Source organism: Myotis daubentonii, chromosome 11 (assembly GCF_963259705.1).
Source record: "Myotis daubentonii chromosome 11, mMyoDau2.1, whole genome shotgun sequence".
Classification (NCBI taxonomy): domain Eukaryota; kingdom Metazoa; phylum Chordata; class Mammalia; order Chiroptera; family Vespertilionidae; genus Myotis; species Myotis daubentonii.
Window position 1 is genome coordinate 81,787,878 of NC_081850.1, and position 13,504 is coordinate 81,801,381.

The 13,504-nt window shown below is 68.7% G+C and overlaps 1 protein-coding gene across 1 annotated transcript in view; it reads left to right on the forward strand.

Moving 5' to 3' along the window:
* The window catches only part of EXD3 (exonuclease 3'-5' domain containing 3), a 44,648-nt gene that overhangs the window by 6,415 nt on the left and 24,729 nt on the right, over nucleotides 1-13,504 (forward strand). Inside the window, 6 exon segments of the mRNA XM_059658578.1 lie at nucleotides 1,403-1,467; nucleotides 1,659-1,832; nucleotides 3,092-3,259; nucleotides 7,439-7,492; nucleotides 8,378-8,517; nucleotides 12,082-12,182. Coding sequence (XP_059514561.1) covers nucleotides 1,403-1,467; nucleotides 1,659-1,832; nucleotides 3,092-3,259; nucleotides 7,439-7,492; nucleotides 8,378-8,517; nucleotides 12,082-12,182 — 702 coding nt within the window.

A 13,504-nucleotide genomic window follows, 5' to 3' on the forward strand; every position in this document is an offset into this window, starting at 1 on the left:
ATCCATCCTGCATGTCAGATATTTACATGACGATTCATAACAGTAGCAACATTACAGTTAGGAAGTAGCCACGAGAATAATGTTATGGTTGGGGGTCACCACAACAGGAGGAGCTGTATGAAAGGGTCGCGGCATCAGGAAGGTTGAGAACCACTGGCCTAGCGTCTCTCAGTCACAGGCGTGCGAGGTTCCTCCATGTCGCTTTTTTTTTAAATCCTCCATTGATTTTTATTTTTTAAAATATATTTTTATTGATTTCAGAGGGGAAGGGAGGGGGTGAGAGAGAGAAAAACATCAATGATGAGACAGAATACAGAATCATTGATTGACTGCCTCTCGCACGTTCCACATGGGAGATCGAGTCTGCAACCGAGGTGCGTACCCTTGACTGGAATCGAACCTGGACTCTTTAGTCCGCAGGCCGATGCTCTGTCCACTGAGCCGCACCGGCCAGGGGCCCAGCCTCCCTGCTGCCGTCCCCCCTGTGCTCCCAGCGCTGAGCCCAGGGGCCGGGGTAGCTCTGGACAGAACGGAGTTTCTCGGACATTCCCTCTGGGTCCTGTGCTCAGCACCGGCTCAGTGAGGAGGGGCCTGGCGGGGGCAGGGCCTGTTCTGCCTGGGGTCTGTGGAGGGCAGGGGTGTGGGTGGGATGGGATAGAGAGGAGGCTGGTGAGGCACAGGTGGGGGCCTGGGTGGCCCTCTGAAGCAGCCGGGGGTGCCGGTGGCTGTGGGTGACGCAGAGCTGGTGCCCGGGCCCCTGGCTCACAGGTGGCAGCGACGTTTCCAGACCAGCTGGCCCTGCTGGTGCTGACCTTGGCCTGGTCTGAGGCACTGTCCTTGCCCACGCTGAGGGGGGCCCTGACCTCCCCTGGGGCTGGCGGCCAGCACTGGGCGAAGCGCGTGCCCGCTCTGTGGTCTCAGGCCGTCCTGCGGGGCCGGCTGGACGAGCAGCAGGGCTGTGGTGGGGCCCAGGGGCCCTTGGCCGTGTGGGGAGGTTGCGGGGAACGGCCGGCCTGCCAGGGCGCAGCAGGAGCCCGGGCACCAGAGGCGGGGGCGGTGGTTGGGGGGGGCTCTGACATGATGCGGAGGTGGGGGGTGCAGACCCCGCTGCACGTGCCTGCAGGCTCGGCGGGCCCTCGGGGGGCCTGGTCAGGGCTGTGGGCGTGGTCCTGCTGCCGGCCCCCCAGCTCACAGAGCTGTTTCGAGACCTGCAGCTCCCGCGGCTGCAATGCCAGCTGGGCTCCCAGCCGCTAGGTGATGCCCGCTGGTGAGGGGCAGGGACAGGCCCAGGGGAGGGACAGTGGGAGCTCCGGCCAGAGGGGGCGGGAGGCCCTGGGCACTGGGTGGTGTCAGGTGCGCCGCCCCCCACCCACAGCCCGCGTGGCCCTGTCTTGTTCCTCAGGCCAGGACATGCTGGGGTTCCTGCCGACCCTGCAGGCGCTGTGGTCCGCGCGGCAGCCGCAGCAGGTGAGCTGTGGGTGCGGGTGGCCTGCCCGTGGGAGCTCCGGAGGACACAGGCCTGTGGCCTAGAGCGCGAGGGCGGGAGCACCAGCTGCCACCGTGGGGGCTGCCGAGCCCGTCCCGCCTCCCGATAGGCCGCTGTGCCCCTGAGCCCGGCAGGGCTGGCACGAGCACGCATGACTGAGGCGTCTCCACAGTTCAAGGAGGAGGCCTGGCGGGGCTTCGCTGCCCTGGACGACCCGCGCGCTGCCCTCCTGGACCTGCTGGAGGGCCGCAGGGCCTGGCGGCGGAAGGGCTCCTCCCTGGAGGCCTGGCTCATGAGGGAGCTGGAGCGCTGGCTGCAGGCACAGCCTCCCCCGGGGCCCCCCCAGGTAAGACCCCCTCCCCCGGGGCGCCCCCAGGTAACACCCCCTCCCCCGGGCCCCCCCAGGTAAGACCCCCTCCCCCGGGGCCCCCCCAGGTAAGACCCCCTCCCCCGGGGCCCCCCCAGGTAAGACCCCCTCCCCGGGGCCCCCCCAGGTAACACCCCCTCCCCCGGGGCCCCCCAGGTAAGACCCCCTCCCCGGGGCCCCCCCAGGTAAGACCCCCTCCCCCGGGCCCCCCCAGGTAAGACCCCCTCCCCCGGGCCCCCCCAGGTAAGACCCCCTCCCCCGGGCCCCCCCAGGTAAGACCCCCTCCCCGGGGCCCCCCCAGGTAAGACCCTCTCCCCTGGGGCCCCCCCCCCGTAACACCCCCTCCCCCGGGGCCCCCCCAGGTAAGACCCCCTCCCCCGGGCCCCCCCAGGTAAGACCCCCTCCCCCGGGCCCCCCCAGGTAAGACCCCCTCCCCCGGGGCCCCCCCAGGTAAGACCCCCTCCCCCGGGGCCCCCCCAGGTAAGACCCCCTCCCCCGGGCCCCCCCAGGTAAGACCCCCTCCCCCGGGCCCCCCCAGGTAACACCCCCTCCCCGGGGCCCCCCCAGGTAAGACCCCCTCCCCCGGGCCCCCCCCAGGTAACACCCCCTCCCCCGGGGCCCCCCAGGTAAGACCCCCTCCCCCGGGCCCCCCCCAGGTAACACCCCCTCCCCCGGGGCCCCCCCCCAGGTAACACCCCCTCCCCCGGGCCCCCCCCAGGTAACACCCCCTCCCCCGGGGCCCCCCCAGGTAAGACCCCCTCCCCCGGGGCCCCCCCCAGGTAAGACCCCCTCCCTCGGGGCCCCCCCCCAGGTAAGACCCCCTCCCCCGGGGCCCCCCCCAGGTAAGACCCCCTCCCCCGGGGCTCCCCCAGGTAAGCCCCCCTCCCCCGGGGCCCCCCCAGGTAAGACCCTCTCCCCTGGGGCCCCCCCCGTAACACCCCCTCCCCCGGGGCCCCCCCAGGTAAGACCCCCTCCCCCGGGGCCCCATTGGCCACGTCCCACAGACGGCTTCTCCCACCTGCTTACCCAGCTGACGGGCCTCTGCAGCCACTGGGGTTGCCCGGGTGGTGGGGGCTGGGGACTCGGCCTGAAGACCGGCCATCGCACCTTGGCCTGTGGGCTTGACCCTCAGCCCCTGACATCTCCCTCAACGGTATCTCCACCTCCGGGCCTTGCCCGCCCCGCACCAAGCCCCTGGCCAGGTCACCACCAGCTGAGGCCAGGTCTCGGGCTTCCAGGGCAGCCCGGGGCTGGGGCCACTGCAGGCCCGTGCGGCCACGCTCCTGGCTGAGAGCCCCCCGAGTCTCGTAGAGCCGCTGGTCAGCATCTTCCAGCTGCAGGAAGCAGACCGGGGGTCCCTGCTGGCCCACGTCCACCAGCTGCACCAGGAGGGCAAGTTCAAGGAGGTGAGTGTGACCTCCCTGTGGCAGCGGTGCCTCGGGGTCACTCCCGATTCTCGGCTGCGGCTCCGTCTGCTGGTGGGGTCTGTGGGGTGAGCGAGAGGGCTGGGCTCAAAGGGTCCACCCGGAAGTACCTCATTGCCTCTCCGCCTGGGGGTTCCGGGGCTTGGGGACCAGCCACCTGGGACCCAGCTCAGGGCCATGCTGTGCCCGGGTCCTTCCTCCTGAGGTGCTGGGCCCTCGCCCTCTGCCCGCGGCACGGGGGCACCCGGCTCTGGCCCGAAAGCCATGCACCAAAGCCCCTTGCCTGGGACGCTGCCCGGCCTCCTTTTACATCCTGCACACCCTCTGGGGGCCGGAAGGGCAGGGCCATGGGAGAAGCTAGTGATGGTCCCTCTGCCCCCACATGCCACCCCTGAGCCTGGGTCAGCCTGCTGCCCCCCTCTCCTGCCCTGAGGTCGCTGGGCTTCTGTCGCCGTCCCCGCCTGGCCCACCAGCTGCCGTGAAGACGGGCCCTCCTGTGGGTCCCTGTGTGCCCTATGGCCACGGCCACGGCCACACCAGGCCGGGCTGGGAGATGCCTGGTCTGCTCAGTGACAGTGCACATCCGGCCTCTATCGCGAGAGCCCTGGGCACCGCGTCTGCCGCTCCTGGGACCTGCCAGGGCCCTGCCCGGAGCTGAGGGCCAAGCTGTGGGCGTCCCCCTGCGTTTTTCCTGGTCAGGCCAGCGGTGGCAATATGAGGGACTGGCTCCCCGAGGTCCTGGGGGCTCCCGGCCGTCACCGGCTCAGGCAGGACCCGCATCCCACCTGCACCAGCAGCCCCGGGGCCAGCCCCTAGCATCACGCTCCTGTTTGGGACGGAGGTTCAGTGGGGGGCACAGGGCTGGCACCTGGGACACAGATCACCGGCCGTGTGGGTGAGGCTGCCCGTGTGAGCTGTGCGTGTGGTGCCCAAGAGGCGTCCTCTGCCCCCTGCTGGGGGGAAGGCGGTCACAGAAGCGACTGGAAATGGGGCTGCGGCGTGGGCCTGGGGTGAGGACGGAGGGTGAGGACCGAGGCTTGGCGTCGGGGGTGCTCGCTGGGCTGTCTGTGAGCCTGGAGATGGGAGGGGAGCCTGGCCAGCGGCTCCTGGGGACTCGGGTCCCAGTGGGGCAATAGGCAGCGGGAGGTGCCTGGGCGGCGGCTGAGCTGTGCTGTGGTGCAGGGTGCCTGGGGGAGCCGTGATCTGACAGCCACAGCCTGGGGCGTGGGGCAGGGCTGCGACCGGGGTCCTGGTGCAGGTGCGGGCAGGGCCGGGTGGGGGGCTCCCGTGGAGGGAGGAGTCCAGTGTCCGGGGATCAGAGACAGTCCTGCTCCCACACCACGGCCTCCTGGGCCCAGAGACGAGCCTGACCAGGGACAGGGCTCGGCGTGACCTCACACCCGTGGCGGCCGGGGCTGGACGGGCACCGAGGCCGGACCCCGCCCCTGCGTGGGCCCTCGTTCCCGAGAGCCCGTCCTGGCGAGGAGGCTCACGGGAAAGTAGGCGCTGGGGGCCGGGAGGTGCGGGCAGCTGGGCTCCCTGCCACCGGCCCCGGGCCGCCCGGGCTCGCGTCTGGACACCAGGATGGCCGCGGGGACAATGCGGGGCCGGCCCCTGCTCGTGGGGCTCAGCCGTTCTCAGGCTGAATGGCGGCTGCGCCCGGAGGACGCGGGAGGCGGGAGGCAGGAGACGGCCGTGGCCGCGTCTCCTGTTACACTCGGGCCTTTCAGAGTGTCTGGCGCTGACTGCGCCTCCTCGCTCCGAGGCAGCTCCCACACAAAGGGGGCCCTTGTCCCCCGCAGGCCCTTCTGCGCAGAGCGGCCATTGTCCCGCGGGCGGTGTACGCTCCAGTGCCCGCGCCGCGGCGCATTCAGCCCGCGGAGCAGCGGGCACCCCACTCAATGCGACGCGGTATTTCATGTCCCGGCGGCGGCTGGCTCTGGGCCGGATGAATGCCCGCTTTTGTCTGCGGAGTTATTTTATTTACATTTTTTAAACAGCTTATCAAGGTAAAAAGAGAGCTTTGCTTAAAAGGGGAGGCTTGGCTCCAGGCCCAGCCGAGCCTCAGAGGTGGGAGGCGGCGTCCTGGGTCCGAGGCCACTGCCACGGGCAGCCCGGGCACTAGGCCCCCTCCCAACGTGGCCACCTGGCCCTGTGGGTTCTCTTGGTTATTGTCCCCAAAGGCAGCAGCTCTGGGCCTGTCTGGTGAGGCTCCCACAGTCCCGCCCTGGCCCCCAGGCAGCCTGGGCTCCCCTCCGGCTCTGGTCTTCTGTGCGGAGGTCAGAGAGGCCGGCAGGGGCCGGGCGACTCAGCCCTGGGCAGTTCCCTCTGCGGGGCCCAGGCCGTCCCACCCCTGTGCCTCTCTGGACCTGGGTCTGAGGCCGGTTGCAGGCACCTGGGCGGGCAGTGATCTTCCCACACCTGCTGGGACACCCACGTGACTGGGCACCAGGCAGTCTGGCCCGTCGCACCTCAGGTGCAGTTCGTACAGAAATGACCAGAGATTGACTCTAAGCCCAGCCAGAGTCAATCTAGCAGAACCATGGGAAAACCCCACCCAAGCCCAAGATGGGGCTGGGCTAGGGGGCCTTCCTGGAGGAGGCGGTTCTGCTACCAGCGGTCCCCCAGATTACAGTGGTCGCCCCAGATGGAGTGGGGGTGCCCTCCCGTGGCTGGGTGAGACTAGACAGCCTCTCCCCTGGACCTGTGCCCTCCCCCAGCCCAACCTCCAGCCACAGAGCAGGCCGCCTGGCCGCCCGCCGGCCGGGAGAGGGCACCCAGGTTGCACGGAGAGCGCTGGCCGTGCCTGGGCAGGAAGCTGGCTGCTCTGGAGAGACCAGGGGATGAGCAGGGAAAACCCTTTGACAGAGTCGTGTGCGGCCAGCAGGTGGGCATGCTTCTCCCAGGAGAGGCTTGAGCTCGAGCGCAGCCCGCCCGCCACACTGGCCCCACCCCAGGCAGAGGCCCTGCCCCCAGCAGTGGGCAGGTGGGGTGTCGGCACAGCAGCCCCCGGACGCCACTGGCTCCTTGGGGTGAAGGGAGTCCTGGCAGGCAGAGGAGGGAGCCCGGGGGCTGGAGAACAGGGAGGGGCCGTGCCTGGCCTGCATGTGGCCTTCCCCTGACCACCTGCAACCCAGGCCACCCCCACTAGGCCTGAGGGCTCACTCCAGGACTCAGAGGGGGTCTTGGAGGGGTGGGGGCCCATGGAGGGTGGGGCCTGAGGGAGGTGGTCTCATCCTCAGAGGAGCTGGACCCACCTGACTTGAGCGCTGATAACCCCTCGCCTGGCCCTACGGCCCCTCCCCTGGCCCTGCACCCCCTCCCCTGGCCTTGCGCCCCCTCCCCTGGCCCTGCACCCCCTCCCCTGGCCTTGCGCCCCCTCCCCTGGCCCTGCACCCCCTCCTTTGGCCTTATGCCCACCCGGCCACCTTGTGCCCCCTTTCTCGGCCCTGGGCCCCAGGAGGCTGGTGGAGACCCATCGCTGGAGCCCGGCCAGGCTGTGGGCAGGGGTCAGTGTGCACTGGGAGAGGCCCCGGCCTGGCCCTGCCCTTGAGATCCGGCCGGAGGCCTGGGGAGCCTTTCCCAGCCGCTATTTTCGTCCTTTCTGTGAGCCTGCGGGCGGGCGGCTGCCCTGTGGTTATTTTTGCTCATAATGGGAGCGTGATGTATGGAAAGTATTAATAGCATGGCCTGCGCTACGTGCGGGCGCTCAGGACCCGGCGTGTTCTCTGTCCAGGGCCCGAGGTCAGGGACCGGCCCCAGCGCACGCCCCCTTCCCCCCCACCCGTCTGAGGGACAGCTGCCCCCACAAAGCCGCCGGCCCAGAGCCTCTTCCTCCGCAGGTCCCGGGGCGGCTCTGGGCTCCAGGGCACGTGATGAGGGCTTCTGCCCGCCGCCCCGTCCTCCACCCACTCAGGAGCAGGCCCGGGTTGGGCCACTTGGGTCCAGCCCCCAATTGAGACCCCATCCAGGGGCGGCACAGGGTTGTCCCCACCTGCCTCCCCTCCCATGCAGAGTCTGGCTCAGAGCAGGGGCCAGGCCCCTTGGCCTGGGGGCCACGCGGCTGGACGGGCAGCCCTCGCTGCGTCCCTGCAGAAGGGTGGCCGCCCTCCAGGGCTGCCTGTCCCCAGCCCAGTGTGACGGTTCCTTTGTGTCCGCCAGGCTGTCATGCTGGGCACGAAGCTGCGTCTGCAGCCAGAACTGGACGTTGAAATGGTGAGTGTCTTTCTCATGCAAATGCCAGGTTCCAACTTGGATGCAGCCCAGGCCTGTCGGCGGGCGGCTGCCCACGCTGGGCCTGGGCTTGGCTCCCACCAGGCGGGCCGGGCCCGGAGGACAGGGGTCATGTGTGAGGGGGACCTCGAGGCGGGCGGGGAGGGACGCACCTGCCCCTGAGTGTCAGATGCTCAGAGCGTGGCCAGCCCCAGGAGCCCCGCGCCAGTCTGCCTCTGCCCTGCGGTGGCCACCGGGGCTCCCAGGGGTGGGTCCTGTGAGGACCGCCGGGGGGGCCCCCGTCCAGCCTGGCCTCTGAGGGTGCATGGGGGCGCTGACGGGAGCGAGGGGCTGGTTGAGGCCTGGTTCTGGCAGGGGAGTGGTTGGCGTTTCCACATCCAATACCACAGCAGGGGCTCCCCTGGGTGCCCGCGGAACCGGGCAGCTTGCGGTCTGTGGCTGCGGCAGGCCGTGTGCGGGCACGCCCTCCTGCCGGGCCTGGGGCCGTTGCCGCTGGGGGTCTCCATGCTGCTCCGCAGCTCCGTGAAGATGAGGACCCGCCCTTCATCACGGACATGGGACCACAGCCGCAGGGACCAGGCCCAGAGCGGCAGGGGCCCGTGCATGTGCATATGAGTGTGTGTGCAGGCACACGTATGTTCATGCATGAGTTGTGGTTCGTGCATGTGTGCGCGCTGGGGTGTGCGCGTGTGCAGGGTTCGCCCAGGGGCTCTGAGCCGCTGGGCTGTGCTCCCCGGGGCAGGTCCGCAGGTGGGCCCGGGCCCTGTGGTTCTGACATGCTGGCTGCTCCCTGCACCCGAGGAGGACGGTGGGTCTCCGCAGGCCGGGCCGCAGCCTGAGGTGTGCCCCTCGCCCTCCCACCCACAGATGAGCGCCCCGCTGCTGCTCCAGGACCAGCTGGGCCTCGTGGAGCGCTACGTGGATGGCTTCCCGGGCCTGCAGTGGAGGCTCCTGACCCTCATGGACTCCTGGTGCCGGCCTGGCTTCGACATCAGCGTCGTTGCCAGGTGAGTCCTGGGGTGGCGGGGGCCAGGGCGGGGCACAGGTGGCAGGCACTGGGAAAGCCACACGCAAGGCCACGTGCTCGCACCAGGCGATCTGCAGCCAGGTCAGGGGGTGAGGCCAGGCCAGAGGCTGGGCCGCAGGAAGTGGGTGAGAGTGGATGCCCTGAGGCCTGCAGCTCGAGTCAGAGCTGGCCTGTCCAGCGGCTCCGTCCCTTCTCTAGCGACTCTCGGCGGGGCCTGCCGTGCGCTCCATCCCCGCACACAGAGAAGGCGGCACACGTGGGGCTGTGCGCACACACACGTGTGCGTGTGTGCATGCACATGTGTACATGCATGTGAGATACGAGGGTGTCACCGAGCGTGGGGCACAGGGATGCAGCAGGTGGCCTGAGGGTGACGCAGTCTGGAGCAGGCCCTTGCTGCGCCCGCCACCCCCACGCAGCCCAGGTGTCTCGCCCCTCGCCATCCCCGGAGCCACGGCCAGGCCCCTTTCCCTCACTGGGTTGTTTCCTCTTCCCTAACGTGGGGCCCACGCTGCCCGTCCCACGGTGGTGTGATGTCACAGCTGGGCTCCCCTGTGAGGGGGGCAGGGTGGGGAGTTCGATTTACTGCAGACTCTGGTTTAAATGAGTGAATTTAACGTTTCCTAGCTCTGGGCTCTGAAAGGGCCTGGAACAGTGGCATCGCTCAGCGGTGCCCGCCCGGACCTCGGTCTCTCAGGGCCGTTCTCCCTGAAGGAGCCAGGCCTGGGGGTCAGGCTGCGGAGGGAGCGCCCTGTGCCTGCGCACCTGCTGCGTCTCCAGTGGGCGGGGGGGGGGCGCGGGGCGCGGGAGGGGCAGCCGGTAGGACCTTGTCCCCGTGGAGCCCCGTCTGAGGATGAGGCCAGGGCGATGCCGGTGCAGGAGGTGCCGGAGGAGAAAGTGCCAACGGGCCTCCTCAGGGCCATGGCATCGCGGGCCCCGCGACATTCCACGGCCACGAGAGAGGCCGGTCACCGCGGTCACGCTGGACAGTTTAGATGGAAGAGACCAAAGTCTAGAAAAACAGAACCTGCCACAAGCAGCCCTGGGAGGAGGAGGAGATGGGCTCGTCCTGTGTTAACACAGCAGCCACGTGGCTTCAGACCGGACCGGACGGCTTCGCGGTGACTTCTCTCCGGGGGTGAGGGCGAGCGCTCCCGCTCCCGCCAGCAGACGCCCAGGAAGCAGGAGGGGGTGTCGGGGAGGGAAAGCTGATGTCCAGCATCAGGGACAAGACACAGAAATGCTGACGAAACTTCCGCCAGCAGATCGCGGGGCGGGGCCTAGAGGGGGAGCGGGCGTCGCAGCCCGGTTGGGGCTCAGTGGGTTGGGCGTCGTCCTGAGCGCCGAAAGGTCGTCAGTTCCGTTCCCGGTCAGGGCATGTGCCCAGGTTGCGGGTTCGATCCCCGGTGAGGGTGCATACGGGAGGCAACCGATCGATGTTTCTCTCTCTCTGTCTCTTTTGCTCTCTTCCCTCCTCTTTCTAAAATCGGTAAACAAACAAAAAATAAAATCAATAAGCATATCCTCAGGTGAGGATTTCCAGAAAAGGTGGGAGTGAGCACATGAAAAGACGTTCCATCTACGTCAAGGGATTGAAATGGAAACCGATGGGATGTGCCCCGCGCCCCCAGAAAGGCCACGCCAGCCCCCGACGACCCCGGTCGCTGGGAGGACACGGAGCGCAGGGCCTCCCCTGCTGGGGTGCAGGGGTGCAGACGCTCTGGAAGAAAGGCAGCGGGGTGGCTTCTCGCCGCTCAGCACCCTCCCCGTGCGACCAGCACCGGCGCTCCACGGGGTTCACCCGAAGGTGCTGCCAGCTTCGTCCACACAACCCGCTAGCAGGGCGCATGGGAGCTACCAAGACGCCCTCGGAGCAGGCGATGGTGAGCGCGGTCCATCCAGACGGGTTAGTCAGCACTGACGCCCCCCAGCCATGGCCAGGCCCCTTCCCACAGGCGCCGTGGGCCAAGGAGGAACCTCACGCACATGTGACTGAGCGAGAGCAGCCAATCGGGCGAGACTCCACAGTGCGATGCCAGCTCCGCCCAGGCCGTGGGACAGCCCAGGCCGCGGGACAGCGACGTGACGGGGGATGATCAGGTGGAGCACAGGGCTCAGGGCAGTGAAGCTGCTGTGACACTGTAACGATTCCCGTCGGGGCCCAGGCCCAGGTTGTGCGCTCGGTCCCAGTGGGGGCTGTGCAGGAGGCAGCCGATCCATGAGTCTCTCTCATCGTCGATGTTTCTGTCTCTCCTCTCCCTTCCTCTCTGAAATCAATAAAATGTATTTATACTTCAGACAGCCTCCTGGCAGGGAGCACAGCCAGGGTGCGGGCGCGGGCCTCGCCGGCGCTGAAGAGCGAACGTGGGAACCGCAGCGGCTGGACTGGGACCCGCGGGGCCGGGCCCTGCGTCTGCAGTGAGCACACGGCTCAGCGGGGAGCCTCCTCGCATAGGACCGGCTCCCTGACGGCCACGGGCAGTGCGGAGCTCAGAGCTGGAAGATGCACTTGAAGGGATCCTCCGAGACGCCGTGTGGAAATCGGGGAGAAAAGGTGAAAAACAATGAAATTCTTTCAAGAAGGCCCAGCATCACGGGATGGGAATCCCAGGAAGACGGAGGGCGATCGGGCGGGAGGCGTGCACGGAGCTCAGCCAGCCCTTCCCAGCGGGAGGACGGGGCCCAACCTGAGGCGGAGCCGGAGCCGGAGCCCACGGCCTCCTGGGAGCAGCGCCGCCCACCTGGGGTCCTTCCGGCCCAGGCCCCTCGGCCCGTCGCCCTCACGGGACAAAGGACAAGGACAGCCTGGGACACGCACGTCTCCAGAAACACGGCCCCATCGAGGGAAGCTTCTGGGATGTGCAGCCTGGAGGGGGGCAGGGGCCTCTCACTGTATTGACGGCCTGGGCGGGGGGCGCTCGGTCCCCAGGGAGCCACACCCCCCGACAGTGTCCACCCTCGGGGAGAAGACGGCTTCGCTGGGTGCTCGGTCGTGATGCTGTGACCGCAGGGCCCGGCTGACCTGGGAGCTCGCAGGGTCTGTGGGGGTGGGGGGGTCCTTCCAGGCGAGACGGGCACACGAACACCCACCGCTGAGCCGTCGGGAGGTCCCAGTGCAGCCGTGTGACTGAGGCTCGGGGTCCAGCGGCCGAGCCGGGCTGAGCCGGCGGGTGTGGTGACCGCCGCCTTTCCTGTGAGCCCCGAGCAACTACCTGCCTTTAAGACGGCATCTGGGTGACTTTGATGGGAATGAACATCTTACAGGGTTGGGGTTTTTTTTATGATTTTTATTGATCTCAGAGAGGAAGGGAGAGGGAGAGAGAGATGGAAACATCAATGATGAGAGAGAATCATCGATCGCTGCCTCCTGCACACCCCCCACTGGGGATGGAGCCCACAACCCAGGCCTGTGCCCTGACTGGGAATGGAACCCTGACCTCCTGGTTCAGAGGTCGACGCTCAACCACTGAGCCACACCAGCCGGGCCGGACAGGTGTCCATTAGACAGAGAGCAGGCTGGGCAGGAGCCGTGTCTCTCCTGCAGGCGGTACCCGCAGGCGACCCCCCTGACGCTGGAGAAGCTGCGGCCCCGGGCGCTGACTCGGCAGGTGCTGCGCCTGCAGAAGCGCTTCGGCCTGGATCCAGGTGAGTGAGGCTCCCGCCTGCGCTCAGGGACCCGGGGCTGCTGCCACCTGTGGCTCAGGCCACCCGGGACCCACTGACCCAGCGTCACCTCCCGCCTCCGCCTGCTCCCCTTACCTGCCCTCCCCCGGGGCCTGGTCACGGAGCAGCAGGGGGTCTGTGAGCCCCTCTGCCCACCCAGGATCCTGGGAGGCGGGCCTGCCCTGCACCCCTCCCCCAGATCCCCTCCCCCACTCCTGCCTCCTCCCCCCAGTGATCACTGTGGTCACGGGCATGCTCCCTTCCATTACCCTCGAAGCCAGAGTCTTCCTGAGGGAGTTTTGTGGATTCCCCTCATTTACTTGATCATGGGAATCCTGTTCGACTCGTTTCCTGGTCAGGCAGGGCTGTGGGTCTGTCACGGACCCTCTGCGCCTCAGGATGGCGTGGCCTCTCCCGTTTCGTCTGGGACCTGGCGGGCGCCCTGCGCTGAGCCTCCGTGTTAAACCAGCCTTGCGTTCCTGGGCAGCAGGCCGCTTGCCAGCTGTCCCTGTGCCGAGGGCGGTCCGTGTCCGTGTTCACGTGACCCAGAGGCACTGGGCCGGGCTGTGTCCTGTGTGGAGGGCGGTCCGTGTCCGTGTTCACGTGGCCCCGGAGGCAGCGGGCCGGGCTGTGTCCTGTGTGGAGGGCGGTCCGTGTCCGTGTTCACGTGGCCCCGGAGGCAGCGGGCCGGGCTGTGTCCTGTGTGGAGGGCGGTCCGTGTCCGTGTTCACGTGGCCCCAGAGGCACCAGGCCGGGCTGTGTCCTGTGTGGAGGGCGGTCCATGTCCGTGTTCACGTGGCCCCGGAGGCAGCGGGCCGGGCTGTGTCCTGTGTGGAGGCCGGTCCGTGTCCGTGTTCACGTGGCCCCAGAGGCACCGGGCCGGGCTGTGTCCTGTGTGGAGGGCGGTCCGTGTCCGTGTTCACGTGGCCCCGGAGGCAGCGGGCCGGGCTGTGTCCTGTGTGGAGGGCGGTCCGTGTCCGTGTTCACGTGGCCCCAGAGGCACCAGGCCGGGCTGTGTCCTGTGTGGAGGGCGGTCCGTGTCCGTGTTCACGTGGCCCCGGAGGCAGCGGGCCGGGCTGTGTCCTGTGTGGAGGGCGGTCCGTGTCCATGTTCACGTGGCCCCGGAGGCAGCGGGCCGGGCTGTGTCCTGTGTGGAGGGCGGTCCGTGTCTGTGTTCACGTGGCCCCGGAGGCAGCGGGCCGGGCTGTGTCCTGTGTGGAGGGCGGTCCGTGTCCGTGTTCACGTGGCCCCAGAGGCACCAGGCCGGGCTGTGTCCTGTGTGGAGGGCGGTCCGTGTCCGTGTT